This window comes from Saccopteryx bilineata, chromosome 1 (genome assembly GCF_036850765.1).
Source record: "Saccopteryx bilineata isolate mSacBil1 chromosome 1, mSacBil1_pri_phased_curated, whole genome shotgun sequence".
Taxonomy (NCBI): domain Eukaryota; kingdom Metazoa; phylum Chordata; class Mammalia; order Chiroptera; family Emballonuridae; genus Saccopteryx; species Saccopteryx bilineata.
The window spans coordinates 183,569,705-183,596,804 of NC_089490.1; the positions used below are offsets into that span (position 1 = coordinate 183,569,705).

At 51.3% G+C, this 27,100-nt stretch overlaps 1 protein-coding gene across 9 annotated transcripts in view; it reads right to left on the reverse strand.

Annotated features, from left to right (window-relative positions):
• Positions 1 to 8,740: 8,740 nt before the first annotated feature.
• The window catches only part of DCLK2 (doublecortin like kinase 2), a 144,975-nt gene continuing 126,615 nt past the window's right edge, over positions 8,741 to 27,100 (reverse strand). For 4 of the 9 annotated variants that reach the window (XM_066281068.1, XM_066281061.1, XM_066281055.1 and 1 more), the window contains 6 exons: positions 21,991 to 22,124; positions 21,531 to 21,608; positions 16,425 to 16,521; positions 15,536 to 15,616; positions 14,334 to 14,450; positions 8,741 to 9,632 (listed from right to left, as the gene is read on the reverse strand). In XM_066281068.1, coding sequence (XP_066137165.1) covers positions 9,405 to 9,632; positions 14,334 to 14,450; positions 15,536 to 15,616; positions 16,425 to 16,521; positions 21,531 to 21,608; positions 21,991 to 22,124 — 735 coding nt within the window. In that variant the 3' untranslated portion in view covers positions 8,741 to 9,404. Of the gene's footprint in view, positions 9,633 to 10,689; positions 11,688 to 11,868; positions 11,951 to 14,333; positions 14,451 to 15,535; positions 15,617 to 16,424; positions 16,522 to 21,530; positions 21,609 to 21,990; positions 22,125 to 27,100 lie in introns of those variants that run through there. The other 5 variants (XM_066281102.1, XM_066281086.1, XR_010731978.1 and 2 more) reach the window with 4 other exon arrangements.

Consider the following 27,100-nt stretch of genomic DNA (forward strand, 5'->3'; position numbering starts at 1 on the left):
AAAGAAGACTTGGTTCCTATTCTACTCAAAGTCTTCCAAAAAATTGAAGAAGAAGCAATACTTCCAAACACATTTTAGGAGGCCAACATAACCCTCATACCAAAACCAGGCAAGGATGGCACAAAAAAAGAAAACTACAGACCAATATCTCTAATGAATACAGATGCTAAAATACTAAACAAAATACTAGCAAATCGAATACAACAACATATTAAAAAAATAATACATCATGATCAAGTGGGATTCATCCCAGAATCTCAAGGATGGTTCAACATACGTAAAACGGTTAACGTAATACACCATATCAACAAAACAAAGAACAAAAACCACATGATCTTATCAATAGATGCAGAAAAGGCTTTCGATAAAATACAACACAATTTTATGTTTAAGACTCTCAACAAAATGGGTATAGAAGGAAAATATCTCAACATGATAAAGGCCATATATGATAAACCATCAGCTAACATCATATTAAATGGCACTAAACTGAAGGCTTTCCCCCTTAAATCAGGAACAAGACAGGGTTGTCCACTCTCTCCACTCTTATTTAATGTGGTACTAGAGGTTCTCGCCACAGCAATCAGACAAGACAAAGAAATAAAAGGCATCCATATCAGAAAAGAAGAAGTAAAGGTATCACTTTTTGCAGATGATATGATCCTATACATCGAAAACCCCAAAGAATCCACAAAAAGACTACTAGAAACAATAAGCCAATACAGTAAGGTCGCAGGATACAAAATTAACATTCAGAAGTCAATAGCCTTTCTATATGCCAACAATGAAACAACTGAGAAGGAACTCAAAAGAATAATCCCCTTCACGATTGCAACAAAAAAAATAAAATACTTAGGAATAAACATAACAAAGAATGTAAAGGACTTATATAATGAAAACTATAAACCATTGTTAAGGGAAATTGTAAAAGATATAATGAGATGGAAGAATATACCTTGTTCTTGGCTAGGAAGAATAAATATAATCAAGATGGCTATATTACCCAAAGCAATATACAAATTCAATGCAATTCCCATCTAACTTCCAATGACGTTTTTTAAAGAAATAGAGCAAAAAATCATCAGATTTATATGGAACTATAAAAAACCCCGAATAGCCAAAGCAATCCTAAAGAAAAAGAATGAAGCTGGGGGCATTACAATACCTGACTTCAAACTCTATTATAGGGCCACGACAATCAAAACAGCATGGTATTGGCGGAAAAATAGACACTCAGACCAATGGAACAGAATAGAAAGTCCAGAAATAAAACCACATATATATAGTCAAATAATTTTTGCTAAAGGGGCCAACAACACACAATGGAGAAAAGAAAGCCTCTTCAATAAATGGTGCTGGGAAAACTGGAAAGCCACATGCAAAAGAATGAAACTGGACTACAGTTTGTCCCCCTGTACTAAAATTAACTCAAAATGGATCAAAGATCTAAACATAAGACCTGAAACAATTAAGTACATAGAAGAAGACATAGGTACTCAACTCATGGACCTGGGTTTTAAAGAACATTTTATGAATTTGACTCCAATGGCAAGAGAAGTGAAGGCAAAAATTAATGAATGGGACTACATCAGACTAAGAAGATTTTGCTCAGCAAGAGAAACTGATAAAATAAACAGAAAGCCAACTAAATGGGAAATGATATTTTCAAACAACAGCTCAGATAAGGGCCTAATATCCAAAATATACAAAGAACTCATAAAACTCAACAACAAACAAACAAACAATCCCATAAAAAAATGGGAAGAGGATATGAACAGACACTTCTCCCAGGAAGAAATACAAATGGCCAACAGATATATGAAAAGATGCTCATCTTCTTTAGCTATTAGAGAAATGCAAATCAAAACAGCAATGAGATACCACCTCACACCTGTTCGATTAGCTATTATTAGCAAGACAGGTAATAGCAAATGTTGGAGAGGCTGTGGAGAAAAAGGAACCCTCATACACTGTTGGTGGGAATGTAAAGTAGTACAACCATTATGGAAGAAAGTATGGTGGTTCCTCAAAAAACTGAAAATAGAACTACCTTATGACCCAGCAATCCCTCTACTGGGTATATACCCCAAAACCTCAGAAACATTGATACGTAAAGACACATGCAGCCCCATGTTTATTGCAGCATTGTTCACAGTGGCCAGGACATGGAAACAACCAAAAAGCCCGTCAATAGAAGACTGGATAAAGAAGATGTGGCACATATACACTATGGAATACTACTCAGCCATAAGAAATGATGACATCGGAACATTTACAGCAAAATGGTGGGATCTAGATAACATGATACGAAGCGAAATAAGTAATAAGTAAATCAGAAAAAACCAGGAACTGCATTATTCCATACGTAGGTGGGACATAAAAGTGAAACTAAGAGACATTGATAAGAGTGTGGTGGTTACGGGGGGGGGGGAGGGAGGAATGGGAGAGGGAAAGGGGGAGGGGGAGGGGCACAAAGAAAACAAGATAGAAGGTGACAGAGGACAATCTGACTTTGGGTGACGGGTATGCATCATAATTGAACGACAAGATACCCTGGTCTTGTTATCTTTGAATATATGTATCCTGATTTATTGATGTCACCCCATTAAAAAAATAAAATTAAAAAAAAAAAAAAAAAAAACAACCTGAAGCACTAATTTAAAAGAATATATGCACTGCTATGTTCATGGCAGTGTTATTTACAATAGCCAAGACTTGGAAGCAGTCCAGATGACCACCTGTGGTACATATACACAATGGAATACTACTTAGCTGTAAAAAAGAGACAAAAATCTTACCTTTTGAGATAGCATAAATGGACCTGGAGAGTATTATGCTAAGTGAAATAAGCCAATCAGAGAAGGACAAATACCATATGATTTCACTTATATGTGGAATCTAATGAACAAAATATTGACAAACTAACAAACAAAATAGAAATGATTCATAAATATACAAATCAGGCAGACAGCTGTCAGAGGGGAGGGGGTTTGAGGGCTGGGTGAAAAAAGTGAAGGGATTAAGAAAAACAAACTCATAGAACAGACAACAGTGTGGGGATCACCAGAGGGAGAGAGCAGTGGGGGAGGGAGAAGAGAGAAATGATGATGGAAGAAGACTTGACTTAGGGTGGTGAACACACATTATAGAATGTACACCTGACACCTGTATAATTTTATTAACCAAAGTCATCCCGATAAATTCAATAAAAATAAATTTAAAATTAAAAAAAAAAAAAAAAAAAAAAAGAGCCAACAACAGAACTGAGCTACCCAGACGGGAATCTGAGGGGAGAGGTTTGCAGTACATTTTCACTGGCTGTGATTTCAAGAGCTCCTGCCTACAGCCCCCGGGCCTGGTTTGGTCCCTTCTGCTGCGTGGGCCCTGCCCCGTGCTCCGTCACCGCCGAGGGACACAGCACACTGACGACGCGCTTCCTCTGCACGAAGCACACGTGAGCCGTTGGAAGGCTCCCCCCACCAAGCGTGGTGGCGAAGCTTGGCCGGTTCCTGCTGTGTGTTCTAGGTCTCGGAGCAGCACCTCTCCCCATGACCTGCCGGCTCCTACTTCAACCAGCAGAGCCAGGCATCGCTGGCTGCTGCCCTTCTGGTAGCATCAGGTGGAGGCACCCAAAGTTATCTCTGCAGGGCAGGCTGGGGGTTTCACAGGGTCTCAACCATAAAGAGGAAGGGCAAGACCTTAAACAACAAATCAATAAAACAAATTTAACGTCTTTTTTTTTTTAATATTTTATTTATTGATTTTTTTAGAGAGAGAGAGGAGTGAGAGAGAGAGACAGAGAAGGGGGAGGAGCAGGAAGCATCAACTCCCATATGTGCCTTGACCAGGCAAGCCCAAGGTTTTGAACCGGTGACCTCAGTGTTCCAGGTCAACGCTTTATCCCACTGCGCCACCACAGGTCAGGCCTCAATAAAACAAATTTAAATTTAAAAATATTCTCTCCTGGCCCTGGCAGGTTGGCTCAGTGGTAGAACATCGGCCTGGCGTGCAGGAGTCCCGGGTTCGATTCCTGGCCAGGGCACACAGGAGAAGCGCCCATCTGCTTCTCCACCCCTCCCCCTCTCCTTCCTCTCTGTCTCTCTCTTCCCCTCCCGCAGCCGAGGCTCCAATGGAGCAAAGATGGCCCGGGCACTGGGGATGGCTCTGTGGCCTCTGCCTCAGGCGCTAGAATGGCTCTGGATGCAACAGAGCGACGCCCCAGAGGGGCAGAGCATCGCCCCCTGGTGGGCGTGCCGGGTGGATCCCAGTCGGGCGCATGCGGGAGTCTGTCTGACTGCTTCCCCATTTCCAGATTTGGAAAAATGAAAAAAAAAAAAAAATCTCTCCTGTCTCCTTTCAGCTAAGTAGGAGAAACATCTTTGGATTTTCTTACACGAGCTGGGAAAGCGAAGTCCATGATGCATTTCTTGGGTCCTCCAAAATCACCCAGTTGTTATTTGACAACCTCCAGGCCACTGTTAAGGACACTGAATGTTACTGCCAGCCCTCACTGTGAATGCAGATTGCTCACCCCAAGGGACAGTGCGTTTTTCTGCCTAACAACTCCCACAGGAGCTTGGACTCGAGCGAGCGCTGTTCCCGAGACGAGACACGGGGCTCCTCGGGACCTCGGAAGTCACATGCCGGAAACACTAATTATTTTTCTGCTTCCATGTTCAGGAATGTTCTTCTTGCCAGAACCAGTATGGGGGGGGGGGGGCTGAGCAGGCTTGTTATTTCCTCCCACCTGGCAGGAAGTGGCTGCCACCTGGCAGTGTTGGACTTGGGAGAATTTGAAAGACGTTCTCCAGACCCAACTTCAGCCTCAGCACAGACAGGTGTCTGGTCCTCACAACTTGCCCAACCGGCCAGGTTGAAACCATCTCCGTCCAGAACGAGAGGGCTTATGTTCTGGAAGGGGGAGGTCTGTTGCAAAGGACTACTGCTGAACCTAATACACCCCTCTGTCTGCTCAGCCATTCAGTGGTAGAACTCCTCCCACAGCTAACTGCCTTCGAGCTCAAGGCTGCAGGTTTCATCAGCCAGCTCCTTAAACCCCACTGGGCAAGACCTGCCGAAGTTGGACACATCAGCTTCCCTCCCGAGAAACTACTTCCTCCCTCTCTTCCCCTAACGGAACTCACACGCCCCTGCTCCACTCCCCTCATGGCCGCCTGTTTTCTACCACTTGGCCAGGTTGTTCCCCACCCCATCCCACCACTGCCTTCCAACAGAAACGAACCCTCCAGAGCCCCTGTGTCCACCTGGAGGGCCAGCCTGGCCCGCAGGACAGCTGCCCTGGGAGTCTGGGTGAGCTGCGGCCCTTCTGAGTTTCTGCTTGTCATGACGGGCACATCAGCAGCTCTCGGGCACCGCAGCCCAATGAGACAGGAGGATGGCTACTCTGTAAATGGAAAACGTTTGTAACTTTGGTAACCATTTGGCATCACGGCATTTCCAAGAACTGGATGATCACTCCCTAAAAAAGCCGCCGACTCCGTCGCTGGAGTGGCCGTGATTAGACTCTCACTCGGATTTGGCATTCACAGCTGACCCTTCGTGACTCCCACCTGCTGACCTCGGGCCACCATGCAGAGCAGCTAAGAGCAGTCCGCACCCCTGCTGCAGAACCGCCCTGTACAGCCAGACACCCAGCAGACACGGCCCTCGCTCCCCCAGCGCCTTGCCCGTCCTCGGCTGCCAGGGCCCTGCCCGCACCCCTCACCACGCTGATTGCCCTGTGGGCGACACCCCTCTGGGGCCCCCGGCACGGAACTCCACACCCGGAGGGCTGGGCTCACCCTGCCCGCGATCTGCACACACTTCTTGCGGTGCAGCTGAGGATGATGCTAACGTTGATGCGGCTCTGGTGGCACATAAGGAAACGGGAACTGCTGACACTCTCCACTCCCAGGACTCTGCACAGGCACGGGGCCCACCCAGGCCTCGGGCAGTTCTGTCATCCAACTGGAGGGCGTCACCCTCTGCTCTCACGCCCCAGCTGTGCACCAGTGTGCAAAGCCACCGAGGTCATTCAAAAACAGCTTCTCCCCTGTAAAACGATGGGGCAGCCTTCTTCCTACCTCCCCCTTCACACCAGACGCTGAACACAAAGCAAGAGCCGAGTGCGGAGAGCCCGGGCGGAGGGCCTGCAGGTCTGCTCTGCCCAGTGCGGCTGCGTGGCCACAGGTGGTGCCAGGACCTGGACGTGCCCGGTCCACGTGGAGACGTGGATGCATACACCGATGTCCAAGACTCAGTGCAAAAGAATGTAACATAACCCAATGATTTTTTGTGCTGATGAAATGGTGAAATCATACTCTGGATATACTTTGGTATATTGCATGAAATAATAATAGACTATACTAGTAACTTCATCTGTTCCTCTTTTTTAAAAAAAAAAATCTGGTATCAGAACACGCTCAGTCACGTGGCCCTACTGCTTGTCCACGGGACAGCATACTGCTCCTGAAATCCTTCTCTGACACGGCCTCTCCAGTCAGCCTTCTCTCAGTGCGGCTCACGGCTCAGACTGTCTTCATCATCTCCTACTTCCCACGTCACCCTTTTACCCAGGAAAACATTCTGGGAAGTGCTGCCAATGCGTTCAATCCGCCTGCTCCCTGTGTTCCCGTGGGGAGAGACAAGCTCCCCTACCGGGCGCGAGGGCGGGGCATGGGCGGGAAGAGCTCCTTCCTGCACCAGCGACTGGCACCAGCAGCCCTGGCCACCAAGTTTCCTACGTCCTTAGCAGATGTCTTTGAACCTCACAGTTCAAGGGTCAGGGTCCCGTTTCAGGCAGGTCCTGGTCCATGCCAGGGGCCTGGTCCCATCACCGTTTCCACTTTCCTGCTCCTCCCTCCACAGCACGTCTTCCATTAGCAGAAGCCCGATGCCAACTTTGCTCTGCTGCTGGTCAGTGTGGGGAGATGAGCATGACGCTCTGGAGCCTTTGGGAGACGGCCTCCTCCCAAAGCCTCCGCCCGCGGCCACGGGGGCAGGAAGCCCATCTGGGGGTGGTAACCAGCCTTCAGATCCAGGCTCAGCACAGGCCTGGAGACACGCCCTCGCCTGGTCACCTCACCTTGCAGCAAGCGGAATAAGGATCCACAGCAGGGGTCCCCAAACTTTTTACACAGGGGGCCAGTTCACTGTCCCTCAGACCGTTGGAGGGCCGGACTATAAAAAAAACTATACCGGTTGGCTCAGCGGTAGAGCGTCGGCCTAGCGTGCGGAGGACCCGGGTTCGATTCCCGGCCAGGGCACATAGGAGAAGCGCCCATTTGCTTCTCCACCCCTCCGCCGCGCCTTCCTCTCTGTCTCTCTCTTCCCCTCCCGCAGCCAAGGCTCCATTGGAGCAAAGATGGCCCGGGCGCTGGGGATGGCTCTGTGGCCTCTGCCCCAGGCGCTAGAGTGGCTCTGGTCGCAACATGGCGACGCCCAGGATGGGCAGAGTATCGTCCCCTGGTGGGCAGAGCGTCGCCCCCTGGTGGGCGTGCCGGGTGGATCCCGGTCGGGCGCATGCGGGAGTCTGTCTGACTGTCTCTCCCTGTTTCCAGCTTCAGAAAAATGCAAAAAAAAAAACAAAAACAAAACAAACAAAAAAAAAACTATGAACAAATCCCTATGCACACTGCACATATCTTAAAGTAAAAAAGCAAAACGGAAACAAATACAATATTTAAAATAAAGAACAAGTAAATTTAAATCAGCAAACTGACCAGTATTTCAATGGGAACTATGCTCCTCTCACTGACCACAAATGAAAGAGGTGCCCCTTCCGGAAGTGCGGCGGGGGCTGGATAAATGGCCTCAGGGGGCCGCATGCGGCCCGTGGGCCATAGTTTGGGGACCCCTGATCCAGAGTGATGTGGACGGCTCTGGCCCAGTGCAGCCCTGAGGAGTGGGGGCAGGGGCGGCCCCTGTGGCTGGAGCGGTGGGCAATCAGGTGTCACAAGGGAACAGAAAGCAAGAGTCAAAATGCAGAGACAGGAGACGGCACCATCTCAGAGGGAGACAGACAGACAAGGGGACATTGCCCTGACTCCCCCTTTCGTATAAAGCCTCACCTTCCTGCTGTTGGTCCCGCAAGCTTCCTCTGCCGTGTGCCGATGACCCGCTTACTCTGGAGCTTCTGCTGTGCGAGTGTCAGCGCCTGCAAGCAGATCAGCTGCACCCAAGACACACCTCCCCGAGGCGTCGTTCTCTCACCCCCTCACGGCCCCACAACGTCACGAAAACAGACACCAGCCCCTGCCGAAACCCGGCCTTGGGTCGCTACTCGTCCAGCGAAACGACAGCACAGAAACCTCTGCCCGCCCAGTCCCTTTTTCTCCAGGGAGAGTTTATTGCAGGTTAGGGTACACTCGGGGGCAAAAATCCAACAATGCAAAGGAACTACGGGGCCAGCCAGTGTCAAAGAGGAGCAGGTGAAACCAATACACTTGATTATGTACAGTGACTAAAACCAGCAGGGCGGTGGGACACAGGAAAGACTGCCAGCAGCCTTCCGAAGGCCAAGAACAGAGAGGGTCTGTGGAGCGCCTTCCGCCCGGTCCAGTCCGGTCCTGCCTGTGCCTGGGCGTCCCCTTGGCTGCCGCTTGGCTCCAGGGAAGTGGCGGGGGCCGCGAGGAGGCTGGTGGCCGCTCGGGACGCCGAGCTCGTCCTGCCCCGCGGGCAGCTGGCCCGCCTCGCCAGCGATGCCGCGTGCACCAGGCCTTTTGATAAAAAGCCCAAAGGACAACTTCATGACCGTTTTTAATTCACATGTGGGAAGAGGTGGGGGGAAAACACACATCTCGGGAAAAAGTGACCGTCCCCTGAGGTCTGTGTACAAATAAATACCCAGTGTCGTCTTAAGTGAGCCGGGACTCACTCAGGCTGGGTGGCGGCTGCTTCTCAGGCACCCGACAGCCCTTCTGGAAGCCCGAGTGGGGTCAGTGTCCAGTGACCAGACTGTCCTCTTAGGTGCTCCTTTCTCCCAGGGAAAAGCCTGTCCTCCGACCCTGTCAGCAGAGGAGAGTACCACGTCACCTCTCACAGAAAACCCACCAAGGGACAATGCGTTTCTAAGTTTGTCAGAAAAAAGAGGAGCACTCTGAGTTTACTTAAATAATGGAGAGGTCTTGGTTCATCTTGAAGTGTTGCTATAAAAATGCATTAAATGCCTGGGAAAAAAGTTACACATTCTCCGGATGATGCTGTAAATGTCCACGGAACTGAAACTCTGGTCATTTAGAACAAGCCGCTCCAAGTATCTGTCAGCAAAGCCGATGCTGTATACGCCATTGCCCAGCATCTGGAGGGTCAAGCCCGGAGTGTGAACGGAGGCCAGGCCGGGTCCTGGCTGCCGGCAGCCGGACATCCAGCAGTCCACAGAGGAAGGCTCCGCCCGTCCGCTGGGCTTAGTCACGGTGGCGGCGCCAGGTCCCTGCCCGCTCACGGCCTGCCAAGGCAGGAGGGCAGGGGGCTGCAGGAGACCCCGGGGTGGCAGGGGCCGGGGCAGCCTCGCTGGCCCCAGGGGGCTCCTCGGCGGAGGGAGGACCCGGAGAGGTGGGCTCCATCCCGAGCCGGCCACTGTCCTGACAGTGTTTGCTGCAGAAGATCTGACCCTCCTTATCTAGAGCCGTGTTCTGGGGAGAGACCAGGGGAGACAGCATGTTAGCCCGGCCAGGGCCCCACCACCACGGCAGAGCGCACAACACAGCATGCACGGGACCAGAAACAGAAGAGGAGAAACAACCTCAAGCCTGTCCGGGAGGAAGCCTGAGGGCAGAGCAGGCTTCGGGGTCGCCCCGGCAACAGGCCACAGGGTCGCTGCTCCCACCGCTGGGCTCAGCGGCCCTGCACAGCCTGGGGGACTAGTTCCTAGCTCTGAGCGGTGCCTGTTCTGAGTGCTGCTTCCCAGACCCAGACCTGAGCCCCTTACCCCCCAATCCTGGCTCAGTAAGCACACCCCCGAGAACGCTGGGGCTAGGACAGTTCACTTTCCTAAAGAAAGTGACACACGGGTGGAAAAGCTCTCCTTGCGTCACGAGTAAGTGGTCCCCTTGTGTCCACAGGGCTGTGGAACGGACAGGAACCCTGGGGACCAGGTGGGGAACAGAGCCTGTTTTAGGTCTGACCCCTCAACTACTCTCCTTCCCCTCGTCCAGCCCCGGAGGTCTGAGCCTGCTCAGCTCTGGAGGGAGCCCAGCGACGGCCGCGGACACGATGGGGCCTGGCTTTCTGACCCTAGACCCGGAGAGGAGACTGTTCCCCTCTGACTCACAGAGTCCTCCTTGTTTGTCCAGCAAGATCCAGCCAGCTCCCAGCACTCTGACCGGAAAAACTGAAGCGGCCTCCAGAGAATCAGAATGAGCCGTGGGCTTTCTAAGACAGATCAGCTACGTGGGTGCTGCTGCCTTCCCTGCACCTGGTGCCAAAGGCCAAGCACTGCCAGGTTCCCCACAGGCCCTTCCAAGCTGAAGCTGGTCATTTGCAAGGACTATTTCAATGAACCCGGAGCAGAGGGAACCGTGAAAAGGCCCAATCAGCACTTAGCGTCCCTCTTCAATACCCTGAGCAGGAGAGGAGGCCCCGCCCCTGTGAGAGCCCTGAGCTTGGATGGAGGTGGCTGGTGGGTTTTTCTGCTGCCAGGGATTTCTGCGGGGGGGGGGGGGGGGGGGGGGGGGGGCCCAGGGTCCGGTATTTCTCCTCTTCTCTTCCTGTCAGGAGAAGGGGTGTGTGCAGCAGCACCAAGCGTTGCAGTGCAGTTAGTACATACCATTGCCTTGGACCTAGCCAGAGGGGAGCAAATGCAGGCGGTGGGAGAGGCAGGAGAAGGGGGGAGAGAAGCAGGGACAGAAACTAGACTTACTTTAAACAGAAGCAACACGATTGAAACAGTTTTTGTCTATTTTAAGTTAAACCCAAATCATTCCCAGATTTCCCCCTGAACGGAACGGAATCCCCCGGGGAGCCAGGGCGGGAAAGTACTACAGGTGCAATTATGGCTTCTCCAGTCAAGATTCCACAGGAACAGGCTTATCATTCCCTTCTCTGCCACAAGAGGGCGCCTTCTCGCCCCCAGGCTGGGAGGAGCCCCCTGGGAGGGACCATAAGCCCGCTCAGCAAGAGAACCGTCCTTCCCTCTTCAGGCTAAGGACAAGTCCAAGGACTGCGAGGGCAATCCAAAACCACAGGCCTGTCTTAAACCCAAATCTCATCCAACATCATTCCCTTATCCCAAAGGCTAGCCGACTCCACACTGTCTCGCTGATAAAAACCCATCTTAGGCTGTCACTCACAAAAAGGTGCTTTTCACTTTAGCGAAAAATAGCATTTATGGAGAAGACTCCCGGAGCCCTCCTCCTGTGCACGCGCCAGCTTTTACTCTGCGGAGGCAGGGAGCATGGCAAGCTGAGGAGGTTTTCCAGAGGTGACAGTTTTCCAAGGGTGTGCGTGGCTGGCCGAAAAGGAAGTCAGTAGGTATAGGAGCCCCGCCGCTGCAAAGCTGAGAGCCGGACGCTGGCGTCAGAAGTCCGGGACAAGCATGCAGATTTAAAGGGGCGGGGGGCGCTGAGAATTAGAAGTTGCCCTGAGTAAGGGCAGGGTGTTGAATACCAGAATTCTGCTTCAGGAGTCCCCATAATCTCAACGGGGTAAAGAGTGATACTCAGAAGTGTCTCTCAAACTGTCAAATCAAACTGTCAAACAAAGCGCAGACAACAGCATCAGCTTGACATTCTTGCACTGAGATCGACCATTCCTAGCCTTTCCTTTTCTCCCCAGAGCCTCAGGCACCGACGCTGGGGTGGAGGGGACACTGGGGGTGAGGGTGGGCATCACGGTTCCGTCAGTCACACGCCAGCTATCTGAGGGTCCCACCTCAAACATTTACACGCTATTTCCACAACTATAGGCATCCGTAGGAAACAGTACTAGCCTTACATGCTCCAGTTATGAGAACCTGTAAATACCAGGGAGAGTCATGATTGTTTTTAATATTTAAAAAGGAACGCTGCACACTGTTCCCAAGGGCAGGACACACAGTGATATGAAAAGGACGAGGAGGACAATGAGACCGAAGCATCACCAGCGGCCCCCACACAACCATGGCCCAGGCCACGTTCTCGGTCCGGTGGGCTTTAGCATGATGTCCCCACAGAGGCCTTTGCGCCCCTGCTTTTGGGGACAAGCTATAATTCACGGGCTGGCATTTTTTTTTGGTACCTCCAGGGACAAGCTTTACTGATTTCTCCTGTCGGTACCGAATGGGACCATGTCACTGAGCAGTCCCTCAGAGCTAACGACCTGCAGAGTTGTGTAGGGAATGTAGGGTTAGACGGAGCCCTGCCAACATGCTCAGGACGACAACTGAGCAGACATGTGGACAGACGTTTACCATCACCGCTGGAATTACACACAATTACAGGTGATTCGTCACAGAAACGTCCGGTTAAAGCTCGGGAGTTTAAACTTTGTGGAACTCCATCAACAAATGGAGAAATGCCATTTGCCAACCGTGAAATACAGGTTCTCTCTAAGGAGGGTCTAACGACACAATCCAAAACCGAGCCTGTACTGACTGGACCAGGAAGCAGAAGGGCTGGATCATTCTAGAACCTCAGCCGGCCCCTGGCCAGCAACTGTTATTTGGGCCCTGACAAGAACCTCTTGTAAGCCCTGGGCACAGTTCTGTAAAGGTCCTTCCTCTCAAAGACTATGCAACTTAATATACAATTATTAAATTTTGAATTTAACACGTCACTCTTCCTCAGGCTTTTCCTTACATGTCAAGTGCGCCCACGTACGCTGTTCTGCGACACTTCCCCAGAGGCGCCTCCTGTACATTCCTCATCCTGTCTGTCACCAGGGAGTCACCTGAAAACGTGCTCACGCTCTGGCTCAGCCGAGACGGCTCCTCCCGCAGCGTGCAAGCGGCACTGCTGTGCCAACCGGCACTTCCCGGCTTGCAGCAGAACGCCGCTGAATGCCAGGAACACCACACCTCCAGAGGCCCTGCCTGTTCTGGCACAGAGCGCCCTTAGTCCTGAGACGTGTCCAAAGGTCCTGTTTGCAGGCTTTGTCTGGGGGGGGGGGGGGTACCACAGGACACACAGAGGGCTGCCCGGTGCACACGGCCTCCCCTGGGGACAGAGGAGGATGGCGGACCAGCGGAGGCTAAGAAGGCAGTGGACACTCAACAGACACACAGTATTTCATATTTACAAAAGGGGCGTGTGTGTTCCTCCAACTTCTATCTGGATATCCTGCGGTGCCAAGACGACAAGCTGCCCTGAGAATAAGCAACTGTCTTCCTTCTGGCTGGTCAGGAAACCAACCAGCCCTTTCCAGAAGGCGAGAGGCCCGTCCTAAAATAGCGGTGGGGATCGCCCGTCACGCTGTCAGGCCACCGGCGGCCTTCCGAGCTGCTGAGACCCCGTGCTATCGGGGTGGCCACGGTGCTAACCGCTCAGGTCCCCATTCCCTAGAAAGTCTGTCCTGGAGGCCGCCCTAGCTCTGGGGAAGGCACCCGCCCGCTCCCAGCCCTGTGGGCGGTGCGGGCAGAACGGAGGTCCCGCCCGGGTGCCCTGGTAACAGCTGGGGAGATGCTCAGAGCTGGCTCTCAGGCTCCACGGGGGCAGGGGCTCGGGTCTGGGCAGCGTGGCCGTGGCCGGGGGCACTGACCACCGTTCTGGCTCCATTTTATTTGTCCTGCACCTATTTCCCTTCTGCTGAGCCTCCTCTCATGGTACATCCCTTTCCTTAACTGGCTGTGTGTATGGATGTAGGTAAGCTGCCTTGGTAACACTTTGGAAGAAGGAAGGTCTAGAAAAGCATGCAACAATTGTTACTGACTTCTCCTAACACTCCCTCAACCCTCCTAACGCTCTACCAACCCTGAAAAAACTAACTTCTTTTCTACATTGGTCTGTATTTTAAAAGCAACAAAATACTGCCTTTTTTTTTTTTCAATGGCATTTAACTATGGCCGTTTCTTCTCCCAACTCCCAAAGAATAATTCACACACCCCAGAATCTACTGTGGAAGCCTGGTGCAGGCCGGGAGCCCCTTCCTCACACTACTCACCGCCGGCCCCACAGACAGCCCTCTGCGGAAGGAGGCACAGCGCCCCGAGGGCTCCTGGCACCTGGACCCTGCCGTCTGGCTTTGGGTACCTGCCCCGTCCCCCACCCCAGCACTCGGCCAGATGGAAGCACTTCCCCTGCCCTGCCAAGCCGATCCTGCAGTGGGAAGGGAAACGTGGAAGGCGCCAGCTTCCACGGGCGGGGAGCCCGGGCTGCTCACTGTGAGCACGTCAGCTTTCCCCTGGGGGCACGCCCACTTACCATGATCACGGAGACCCCGGTTGTGGTGCTGTTCTGTTTGGGGAGTGCGTTATTAAAGTGCTGTTTTAGTTTACCTGTGACTTCGGCCTGCATGTTGTTCTCCTGGGAGGCGTCATCCTACGGAAGAGAACCAAACACAGAGGGTTTGAGGGTCACAGTTCCCTCATCGAGTGCTACCGGGCCCATCTTAGCCACGGAGTCAGGGGAACAATGACCTAGTAAACACCATTCTTGTTGTTTAGCACTCCCAGCCCTCAGGGAGACCCCATACCGCCCACCTGGCTCCCCAGGTCTGCAGCCCAGGTCCCAGGGGCACGGGGGGGGGGGGCATTGTTCAGGGTTCTGAGACTCTCCCCCGTAGCACAGGTGCCATAGAATTTAGCACAGATCCTTCCCTGGGAAACTTCAAAATTAGTGAACTGTTTATTATTTTAACCAAGAATGCAGTGAATTGTTCGTCTCTATTGTTCATTAAATAATGTGAAATCTCAGCTATGTGGTCCCAGAGCCAAGTCTTTCAGCGGGATCCAGGGAGGCTGAACTCAGATGTCAGGACATGTGGACAGTGGAGTTGGGCAGAGGTGCCCCAGGGGCCCCCGAGGCGGCCAAAGTCCCTGGCGGAGCGATTAAGCTCCCTCTCCTGGAGGCTCTGAGAACAGGGGAGGTAGGTGCCCGCTTTCCCAAGCTCACCATTCCCCTAAACCCAGAGGCACCGCCCACACCCGGGGGACACATCCTCTGCCCGGTCTGGAAGGCTGTCTCCCCCTCCCCACCAGTACCAGGAGGTCTCCCGTGACAGGGACCAGGAAGACCAATGTGTCAGGGTCTGAAACATGCTCCTCTCTGGCCTGATCCTGAAACGCTCCCCAGCCCAGAATGACAAAAGGCAAAAGCTGGAAGGCTCCTTACAGGGCATCTCGGCCAACTGGCTCACTGTGCAGCGGAGGGAACGGAGGCCCACAGGGAGCAGGGAGCGGCCTGCCCGGGTCACGCACGGAGCAGAACTGAACTCTCCAGCGTCCTGGCACCAAGCGCTTTCTCCCAGAAAGCCTTCCTCCCTTCTCTTACTCGTCAGAGACAGGCATGCCATCTGCCGCGGAACGTGGGGGTAGACCTCTGTCCGGGCCAAAGCCACCACAAGGCAGCATGCTGTTGGCCACAGACTGTACAGGTGTTCAATCCCCGGAAAGGTGGGTACTTACTGACACCCAGGGGTGACTCAGGATCTGTCCCGCCGTGCACCGAGCATCAACGTTTACCTGAAGCATCTGACTGATTAATTCCTGGAAAGGGAGGGAGGGAGGGAGGGGGAGGGGGAGGGGAAGGGGAGGGGGAGGGGAAGGGGGAGGGGGAGGGGAAGGGGGAGGGGGAGGGGAAGGGGGAGGGGAGGGGAAGGGGGAGGGGAGGGGAAGGGGAAGGGGAAAGGGAAAGAAAAGAAAAGGGAGGGAGGGAGGAAGAGAGGGAAGGAAAGGAGAGAAAGGAAAGAAAGACAACAGAGGAGACAAAAAGGGGTAATTCTGGCGTCAGTATGGAAATCTGGGTTTGCACCATATACGTCAAACAGCCGCCAACACAGCTGCTCAGCCATCTGAACTGAAAAGCTGTCATTGCTCGCATTCCCAGTGCCCACAAGACAATTCTGCAGACGCAGCCGCCTCACGTCGTGGGCAGCATGTGCGAGGAGGGGGGTCTCTCCTGAGTCAACATTAAACCACGTTCCCTCCTAAGGGGTCTGCTCTGTCCTCATCCCACAGTGTAACACTGCAGTATCACTCCTTCCGCAAGTCAGTATGTCTCAGGAGTCCATTCCTATATTCTGACAGGTATCTAATACATATTTCTTGAATAAATGAAAATAAAAACAAATGTTTAGGGCTCCAAGGACAGGGGACGGCTGGGGCAAACAGGGCAGACAGCCAGTCCAACTTTCAGAACCTGGTTACGAGTTTCAGAGACTACATTACGGAATGACCTGAAAGAAGGACCACTTTCCCAAGATCAAGACAGACCTGGAGATCAAGACCCTGAGCCCCACGTGAGAGGAGGGCCCCTCGACTCAGGGCGTCCCACAGAAACGGGACTGGGTGGTACCTTTGCCGAGTCGGTGATGTTATCCCAGTAGGGGGCTGGAAACTCAAGCTTCCCAGTCAAGATCTGGTCGAAGAGGTCTTCCTGAAGATTGTTCTCACTGTCAGTGACAAAGAAAGGGAGGAAGAGCCCAAGTCGGCATCGAGTTTTTCAACACAGTATTCACAGGAAGAGTGGGAGAGAAGGCTGGTCCTTGGCTTGGCAATTTCCTATGTCCACTGCATTTGTGATGATGCATTATTCCCTTTAGACATGAGCTCAAGAACATTTCCATAGGCCTGGCAATGGGGGGGGGGGGGAGGAGGAGGAGGAGGAAGGAGAAAAGAGGGAGAGAGAGGAGAGAGACATAAAGACTCAAGAACTGGGTTGAGTGGGTCACAGTGCTTCAGCCTGGGAAGATGGAGATGCACAGTGGTGATGACCGCACGGCTCTGTGATGTTAACGTCACTGTGTACTTAAAGCGGTTAAACTGATCGATTTTGTGTTACGAATATTCTGCCGCAATAAGAAAGACAAGAAGACACGGAATCCGCAGATCCCACAAATCCTCATTCCAGCATCTGCCCTCAAGCCCTCGTGGCAGGGAGAGTGGAAACGCAGCGCGTCTGAGCCGGCTCTCTGAGCCCCGCCTCTGTCCACTTTTCCAGTCCAACAGCCAAAGACAGGGAAGCAGCCAATATGAAGAAGTCACACGGAGTTCAGAATCCGGATAAAACATTCGTGACAGAATAAGCTTCCTCCTGGAGCTTTCTCTTTCTCTCTCTCTCTCTCTCTCTCTCTGGAGAAAGAGCCCATCTGAGGACATCAGCCAGGACTGCACAGGTTGAGACAGACTCTCCTCACTGCCCCCCTCGTGGGCATCCATCCCCAAACTGTACCCGATTGTGCCACCCTAAAATGTGCCCTCGCACACACAGCTGGTGCCTGATAAATAAACGATGAGCTGACTTTCGATGGAGTTGCCGTGGAGACATGCAAACACTGCTGGGGAAAAATTCAGCAAGGTCGACCTCCCCAAGCTCTCAGACACCCACCATGCACCTGCACAGCCAGGGCCCCTCACCTAATGGGCTCATCAATGTCCAGAGAACAAAGTCATTATCTTCCGAGGTCCTTAGAAAACCCTAGAAGAAAACTCAGGACGGACGGTAGGAGTCAAGATCAACATCCAGACATGAGACGCCAGTCTCACCTGGCACGTGTACTACATTTCTCGTGGAGTGCCCAACACAACCCATAGCCTGTTACTGCTCGGGGTGCTCCCGGGGGACCCAGCCTTCCGGTAGGAGCCTGCTCCTGCTACTGGCCCTCTCAGAGCGGGCAAGGACAAGTATGGCGTCCTTAGGAACAGGTCGTTTTGGACAGTGCCTGGAGAGAAGTTCTAGGGCTGTCCGGTGATGTGGCCGCGTCCTTCTTGTTCTCTGAAAGAGAGAGGTCGTGAGATTTGCGAATCTCTGTGACATCTACCCGAGTCCAGCTGTACCCGCAGCTGCTGGCCATGCCTCTGGGTCAGGAGGCACCCTGAGAGGCAGAAGTCAGGCCAGAAAACCGGGCAGGGCAAGAGACCCCACCGCCCTCCCAGAGGGGTTTTCTCTGTGTAGTTTCTTTCTAGATGTCCACACATTTTCTTTCCTTCTCACGTATTTCCCTACTGACCGCACTCAGGTCAGCTGTCCTTCAAAGGGAGCGAAGGACACACCAAAAACACGGGGATTTTACAAAAACCTTTAGAAAAGCGGGGGACCCCCCCCCCCCGAGACAGTATAAGAAGGTATCAAACAAATCACCTATTTCCAGAACCGCTCCTTTCGGCTATTACTCCACTCATCTCTCTTCCTCTCTTCCTGGAATCTCAAATGACTTGGGAGATTTTGTTAAGACATCTGGCTTTTATTTTGTTAATAAACAGCTAAGAAGTTGGACATGAGTGTGCAGCATTCATTTTGGGTCTTGGCAACACAGCCCGAGTCAACAAACCAAACCGTGGAATGTCCTGGCAATTAGAATCCATCCCAAAGAGTCCGGACAAACGGCAGGGTGTCAGGCTTCCCTGTGACAAGAAGGGGGTGGGGGCTGGAGAGGAGCTGTGCTGCGAGCAGTCGCACGGGAGGGAACACTCTGCCTGGACCCAGGCTGGGCTATGCGCACGCGTATGCTCCCACTCCAGCCGCAATGCTTCAGGGCCCTTTCTTATTCTAATACAATGTAACCTGGTTCGAGGTGCAGTAGGTCTCAAATGTCCATTAAGAAAAACCTGCAACACAACCAAAGGGTTGGGGCCATTCTCTCTTTTCAATAATGTGTCAGGGCGAGGTCACCTGAAAATGTTGATAAGCTCTCTTACAAATGCTGTTCAAACATTTCAAGTATGGGATGTGCATGTGTTTAAAAGAAATTTAAAAAATGTCAGTACAGTCATGCAAATAAATACTACATTTTGTCCATGGTCCTAAAACAGACTCGTGTAGGCACTGACTAAAATGCCAGTTGCTTCCAGAACACTAGTATCCTTCTTAGCGATGAGTCTGGGGTTGCAAAGCCTAAAGGAAGAATGCATGTCAAGCTAAGGCCAAAGCCCAAAAAAGAAAAAATTGAGAGACCCTAGAATCAGAGATGCTGAAACCACTATACATTCCAAGTCACGGTTTCAATTAAAAAGCTTTGGGTTAAAATCATCTTCAGTGTAAAACAAAGGAAATGTTTTAAGATATCTGGTTGAAAGACTTCCGTTTTAGGTACGAATTTATACCATGGTCTTTTATCATTCAAGTACCATTTTCATCATTTGCTATATGCAGCTTATGTTATAGTAGGTTCTAGAATCTCTCCATAATGTCTCTGAGCTGTGAAGACGCGCCTGAGACTAGCATTTAACATTGCACGTTCCCTTTCGACACAACATCTGAAAGAGGGAACGCATTTTTGTAAATTTCAGAAGCTACCTGGATTTGCAGGACCAGCTTCTGAGTGTAACGTAGAAGAACAGCAGATTTCAGAATGCAGCGTTACTGCTTTTGGTTAGCCAGACTTAGCTCCAGATCCCACAAAGAAGCTGCTGTTCACTGGGAAGCAAGTCACAAAACACACATACTGGTTTACCCTGAATCTCGCTTTTGTTAAAAAGGAAAAAGCCAAGTCAAAGGAAAAGACTCCCAGGCTGCACTGGCATGTGGAAACACTAGAGGGAGTTGTGAGCACACATTCCTCTCAAACTGATCCCTGACGCCCCTTCCCAATTGGTCTCAACTTGCGTAGACCATCACAGAGGAGAATTATGCTGTAACTGGCCCCAAGATCACCAACTATCAAAACACACTATCCTTGACACTTGACGAGTTACCAAACAGGCCATCCCTGAAGCGAGCCAGGACACAGCACGATAGAAAAAATGGCCCCCAAATCCCCCTCTCCCGGTAAGAACGCGTACTTCGTCTTCTCCCACACTTCCTGCAGGCTCCGCTATTTGACTTCATTTGGTCAATGGGACATCAATCAACAAAAGTGAGGCAAGCAGGGAGCGGAGGAGTGCTCAGGCCCAGGACCTTGCCTTTTGCACCTGCCGTCATGGGAAACCCAGGCTAGCCCACTGGAGGCTGAGAGGCACATACCAAGTCCTATCTGTTGTCCCAACTGACATTGAGTCAACTACCAGGCATGTGAGTGAGGCTGCACTAGACCATCCTACCCCTCACGGAGCCAGCCCACACCCAAAGACCTGCCCCACTGATCCACAGCACTGACAGCCCTAACTTTTGGAGTGTTTTGTTCATATGGACAACAATCCCACAGCCTGGGTCACCCACCCAGACAATGACCTTGAAGGAAGACCATGATGTCATGACCAGACAGAAAGCTTCTCACCTTCAGAAACCCAACCCATGCCACAAGGAAGAGGTTCCACTCACTTGCTTTATCTTCCGGTCAGGGTCGGAGAGTCCCAGCCTTCCACTGAGCATGCCCTCCTGCCCTTCATTGTTCTTGACCAACGTGCTCGTGATGTGTGTCTTTACACCCAGATTCTTACAGGGAGAGACTGACATCTTTGTGTCACCCCTGTGTTTTTGGTAGTGATGGTAAAAACGTTCAACTCAACTGAGCATTGATCATTTTAAAGAGATAACACCTTCAACTTTTCCGAACGTTTGGAATCTTTCATAGTAAGATGTTGGGGGAAGGGATGCTGAAACAAACCTGTTTTTTTCCTACTGACCTAACACTACACTGTAGACACCACGACGTCAGAGAACACGTGTGTTCACCCTTTGATTCCGGGCACTTAGAGCAGTGTCTGCCACACAGAAGCTATGCAACAAATAGTTGTAAAGTGAACAAGAGATGAAACAGAAGAGAGTTCAAGAAAATGTAGACAAAAATCAAACATCCCTCACTGGATGATCTTCTGCTTCAGTCATTCATTTGCCCGAAAGGAGGAGATGGAACTGACTGGAAGAGGTGCTGTGGACAAAGCCCTGTGCTCACCCCGTGGACACACACTACTGAGAACAGTGTGCTCAGCGCTCTCGTGACGTGCTGACCTGGCGGCGGCCACCTCTGCTCCCACCGGGGGCGGGCACGGTCACCAAAGAGGTGGTCTGTTGGTCCCAGGCCTACTTATGTTCAAGGTATTTGTAATTCTCCAGTAAATATTACGTGCATGGATAAAATTAATTTTAAAAAGTTATCTGTTTCTATGAGAACTAGGTTGAATGCTCTGGAAAGTGAGTTGTCAGAAAAATGTCCCCATAATAAATAGGAGAGACAACAATTAAAAACAGGAAAAAGGTGTTCCTAGAAGGATCACACTGCTTCACAAGGATCTCTGAACCTCACTCCCCTTGACAAGAACGGAATGGAAACCGCAGACGCCGGCCGATGGGTGTGTCATACAGAAGGGTGACCACAAGAACCTCAGAGGACCATACACGTGTGGTCAAGGACTATACATTAATGGGTTGTACATTAACAGCGAAAGGAGTGTTGGTGTACTTTTCAGTGGACGCTTTCATTAAACCCGTTTCTGGTCTTGATTGCCAGACATAACACGTCTGCTTTCTGATTAAAGGATGAGAGTCTGTGATTCAAACACTGTCACACCAAGAGCCACTGACCTTCGGAATGGGGGGAATCCGCAGAGAAGGATGTATGTGATCACACCTGCTGCCCAGATGTCCACCTTCAGGCCGTAGCTAGGGAAACCAAGGGGTGGGAGCGGGAGAAAAAACGTTACCCCAGCACCCCCACGTCACTTGCCTTTGTGAGAAAAAACCAGTGGTCTTTTTGGTGTCCAACTGTTCGTTTCCTAGAGGAATTAACTGCCCGTTGGACAAAGGCATCTGCTTTTCTCCCATCCCTAATTACAATCTTGGGTTGACTGCCAGCCCTGGGACAAAAGTAAAGGCCCACGGCTCTTGAATGTAGAAGCATGAACTTAAGCTGCTAAGCTACAAGTTACGGTGCAAGTAAACAGTCACTCCCTCCCTCCACCTTCCCAGGAGTCCCATGAATACCCAGCAATACGAGCAAAACACACCTTTCCCCGCCAAAGACGGAGACCGCCAGGAGTCTTACCCGGTTTCCGCAATGATTTCTGGAGCCACGTAAGTTGGTGTGCCGCAGACTGTGTACAAGGGGCCTTCCACCACGGTGGCCAGCCCGAAGTCTCCCAGTTTCAAAGACTTGGTGCCATCGGGATATTCACACACCTGGAACAGAAACCAGCCCATCATCTGGAGTTTTTACCTCAGCGATTCCCAGAAGGCCCTTGGAAGTCGGTGGAAGTAACGCAGATACACAGACCAACAAACTCAAGAGAAATCTCTCCTTGTGATAGTAACACTGATTTATCTTTGATGCTTTATAGCTCTAACTTGGCTCTTGAGAGATATTTGCATGACTGTGTGAAATCTGAAGACATGTTCTACCTTTGCAAAAAAGTGCCTTCCCTAGAGTTTAATGAGCACGTGAGCACGCCCGCTGGGCAGGCAGGGACATGGGGGCTGTTCCCTGAGGCCGCGAAGCCCGGGAGCAGAAAGCTGACGGGCACGGCACTGCGGGCTCACTGTGCGGGCGGCACGAGGGCTGCGGACATGGTGTCTATGGCGTGCCCATTAAAGCAGGTATCAGGTGTTCTCTAAGACACGTGCATGTTTCATTTAGAAAACAAAATTAGGACTTGAGCTCTGGGAAGTCAATGATGACTATAAGTAGTCCATGTGGGGAAGACCTAGCAAGTCTAGACAGAAGATGGACTTTGGAATCAGACATTCTGAACTTGAATAACCAATCAGTCCCCTTGTTTTCTGGTAGTGTGACCTCTGAGAGTCACCCCCTTTGAGCGCGCCCCCTCAGCTGTGAAAGGGAATGTTATGGGGTTGGTGTGAAGACACAATGAGACCAAGCTCGGGTCGGGGCTTCCATGAATGTTCCTTCCCTCTCCTGGAAGGTCTGGCTGATTAGATCCGATCATCATCATATTGGAAAGTGATGGTGAAGATGGCAGTGTTTTTGCTTAAATTGCAACCTTTCTGGAAAGCATCTATTTCAGCAATGTGTAAATTTCTTAATATCATTTATAACCTTTGAGCCAGTAAATGTACTTCTAAGAACCAACCCTAAGGGAATAGAGGTGGACCCAAAGGTTTTAAACAAGGACACTGATCTCAGAATTTATCTAGATTTTTAAAAACTGGAAGCAAACTAAGTCATCGCACAGCCCTGTAATAAAATAGACACTATAAGCACATTTTTTAAAATATTGAACATATGGACATTCACTATATTACATAAAAAGGAATATGCAACTACATATATATATATACACACACACACACACACACACAATTACACCAGAACTCTATCCCCTTACACCACCTTTCTCCTTCATACTTTTTAGTCTCCAATGTTTCCAATGAACATGTATTGTTTCTATAATTAGTAAAATTAATTATAAGCAGATTTCCCTTCTGGGACAAAAGTCTGGAACTTACATTCTAAATGGATGGTTCTGGAAGCAATCACGTGTGCATGACAGCATGATACAGGGTTGACTGTACTCTTGAACTTGCTGTCTGTTCATCTGTTGGATGTCCATTTTGAAAACACTGAATTCAGGAGAACTAGAGACCTAATGTATTCCCCTATAACATCTTTCTCTATGTTTATACTTTCAATTTATTCAGTTTGTTTTTCCTCATATTTTACTAGGAACAAACCAGATTTTTACCTAAATTACCACTTATGAGAAGAGGTGAAAATTTAGAAACTGATGTTTTTTCAAGATAAGCATGTTAACATCATCCATTAGTCTGACACTTAAAGAGGGGCGTGATGTATACAGCCATCCGTGCAAAAACCATGAAGGACCTCCGCCTCCCCCATGTGGATGACCCCCAATTTTCTACAGGCATTAAAAAAAGGATGACACTGAAATACCTTCTTTACAAGTGATGTCCTCATGAGTTTAAGAATATCTTTCCCCGTAATGTTCTGATCACTGTGCCGCGTTCGTGGACGAAGCGCACACCCAGCACACCACGTTATGACTTCCAAGTCCCGGGTGTAACCCTGAGGGTTCCGAGTCCCTCTCGGACATCCATCATTCTGCGTCCGCCCACAACTCAGCAGAGGCATTTTCAAAGCTACTCATGATTCAGCCTAAAGCAACAGAAACCAGGTTCTTAGTCCTGCTGCAGCCTCGCGAGCACTTTCCATCCATTATGTTCAATGTAAACACTGGCGAGAACATGCCGATGTCGGAAACCAGTTAGAATTTATGACGCATGTACCAAAACTCAGACTTTGGAAATTCCCAAAGTAATGGCAGTGATAAGGGCATTATAAGCAACATTGTAATTCTAAATATATCATGAAAGTTTTCACACAAAGTTTTATTAACATTGTTTTGTTTTTATAACTTTAAAACACTCATTTAGGTACACATTCTTAAAAAATAGTGTTTATTTTAGACATTCAATTGAGGGATTGCTGAGGGGCAGTTAGAGTGGTTGTCAGGCCCTTAGGAGGCCCAGCAGTCCCGGTTTCACATCCCCTAAAGGAATTCAGAGGCAGATGCAGGAGCAGAAATAGAAAGGGACTGAACAGTCCATAACTGCTGAGTTATGTCTGAGCAAGTGGTGCTTCTTGGCTAAAACATCAAAAGGGAACTGTCATAGCAGCAGACGAGCCTGAAATAACAGTATTTTATCTGATACATCTCTGCACCACGCTAGACACAGAGGCAAATATGTGAAAGACAATTTGAGTACATTTCAAATCTCAGCTGCAGAGTGTCTGCAAAGCAGGAAAGATGTCTAACTACCCATCAATCTCTGTGCAAGCACACGCTGGCACGCAGCTGTCCGAGACCGACACGCACGCGCACGGTATCACTGTAAGTAAGAGAGTGGTTTTCGGAAGGAGGTGATAAGTGCATGGGGGCTGCGGGCCTTCTGTTCTGGCAGAGAGTTCGGTTCTCCAAGCAACAGGCATCCTCACGGAACTCTGGAGATTCAATATCCTCCCTGGACATCTCCAGTCACCCCACTGGGCAACTGGGAAGAGAACTGGTGCCTCCCCTTTACAGAAGAGGAAACTGAGGCACAGAGTGGCCAGTGGATAACCACAGGCACATTCTAACCAACGCCACCACCATCCCCTGGCAGGGTCCCGCGGCCGTCTGTCCTGTGAGCGAGCCCTGCCCGTGAGACCCAGCACAGCCGTGCCTGCCGCCCCCCACACACACACCTATGGACGCGGGGTGGACTCCAACCATGGGGGGGGGGGGCACGCCGGCCCTGCGCTGCTCGCTCTCCGAATATGCAAAACTAAAAAAATTATGAGAAATGCAGATCCCACATACCAAGTGAACGCAGCATGTTCTCCAAATAAAATGTCACCACGATGATTTAGCAGGACTTCGGATGTGAGAACCAGCCCTCTTCTGCCCCAGCCCCGGGACTCCCGGAAAGCGGAATTTATCACTGGTCCCTCGCAGTTAACTGACAGGGCACCGCCAGGCTGTAACTCAGGGCATTAATGGCCACCGCTGTGCTCCCTGACACGGTGACCCGTACGGCTCTGACGGCAGGGTTTTAAATTATGACACCGCGACCGGGACCGAGGAGGGGATGCAAATCAGACGTCTGAATGCTCCCGGTGTTTAGAAACTGATGGCTTGGGAGCAGGAGGCGGCTGACAGTGACTGTGTTTACTTCTCTCGCCCCGGCCAGCGCCAGCCTGCCGACGAGGTCCAGGCTCTGCGGAGAGGTCCGGTCAGGGCTCTAACCGCATTCTGCTTGGTTGGGGGCAGCCACGTGTTTTAGTTTTACTTGGGTGTGTGCAGCTAAGGGCATCCGAGGGCTGACCGAGACAACCCTCCTCTCCGTTTCACACAGTTAGCTTCATCCAGACATCCGCTGTCACCTTCTTTCTCTCCTCTTCCCGTTCGGGTGGCACCAGGGGGTTGGCGCAGGTGGTGGGAAGGGGACCACACGGGCTAGGCCAGACTACACAGACGAGGAGCTTGACTCTGACGTCCTGGCTGCATTTGGGGACACCCCTCCCCCTTGCAGTCTCTTCCCCTGGTGTGTAACAAGGTGTCAGATTATGAAACTCCCACGCCCTGCAGACTGAGTGGGGGAGAGAAGAAATGGGGGGAGGGTGGACTCGGGGAGCCGGGAAGCGGGCGCTGTGCTGTACGGGACGCTCACCGACATCTCGGGCCACTGCCTAGCAGCCTTAACGACCAGTGCTGTGGTCGGGCTGGCTCCACGGCGGCCAGTGGCTCTTGGGCACCTACGGTGCGGCTCCATCAGCCACAGAAACTGTCCGTCGTGGCGGCCACTGGGGTGCAGGGGGCCAGCACAGGGGGTGTCCTCATTCACAGCACAGTGTCTGTGTCAGGCCGCATGGGGAATGTCCTGTCACCTTAGCTTGTGAAGAAGGCCCTGGCCAAACGCAGCCAGAGGGCGGAGGACCCTGCGTGTGGGGGACACGGCGAGGCCACCGCAGGTGAGAAGCCTGTGATGGGGAGCGAACACCTTCGCCTCACTGCCATCCTGAGGCCCAAGAGACAACCAGGTCTCCATCCCTCTTTCAAGTTCACAACACCGAATCCCACCTGCAGCCTTCCTCCACAGGGCAGGCTCTTTGTTTTCCTAAGAGGAACACGCGGACAAGAAAGCTAGATCCCTCCGGGCAGAATACAGTGAGGAAACAACTCACAGCTGTTCACACAGTCGCTCAGAAATCCTCAGATGGTGTTACCCAAAGGGGGAAATAGACCCTCTGATGGGCGGTGTCGCCAGCAGGGCCCCCGGCTCTCCTCAACACACGCCTCTCAACAACTATCTGCACAGCGCAGGCAGGACGCAGGCTGTGAAGACCGAGCCCCAGTGCCCGCGGCTGGCGCGCTCAGTGGTCGTCAGCGACCCATCGCCAAGCGTGCAGTCCTCACACCGTGGTATCACTTGGCACTGCTCGGGGCACTGGAGATCTAAAGGTGCTTGAGACACACACCTGCCCCTTGGGGTGCTTAGGAGACAGACACGTGATGGTAAAATCAGCACCCATGCAACTGCAGCGGAAGCCAGAGGCGGCCCCAGCCGACGCTGCCCAGGGGGAAGGTCAAAGAAGACACGCCCTTCTGCTCACTATCTTATACGATCAGTGTGTGTGTCCC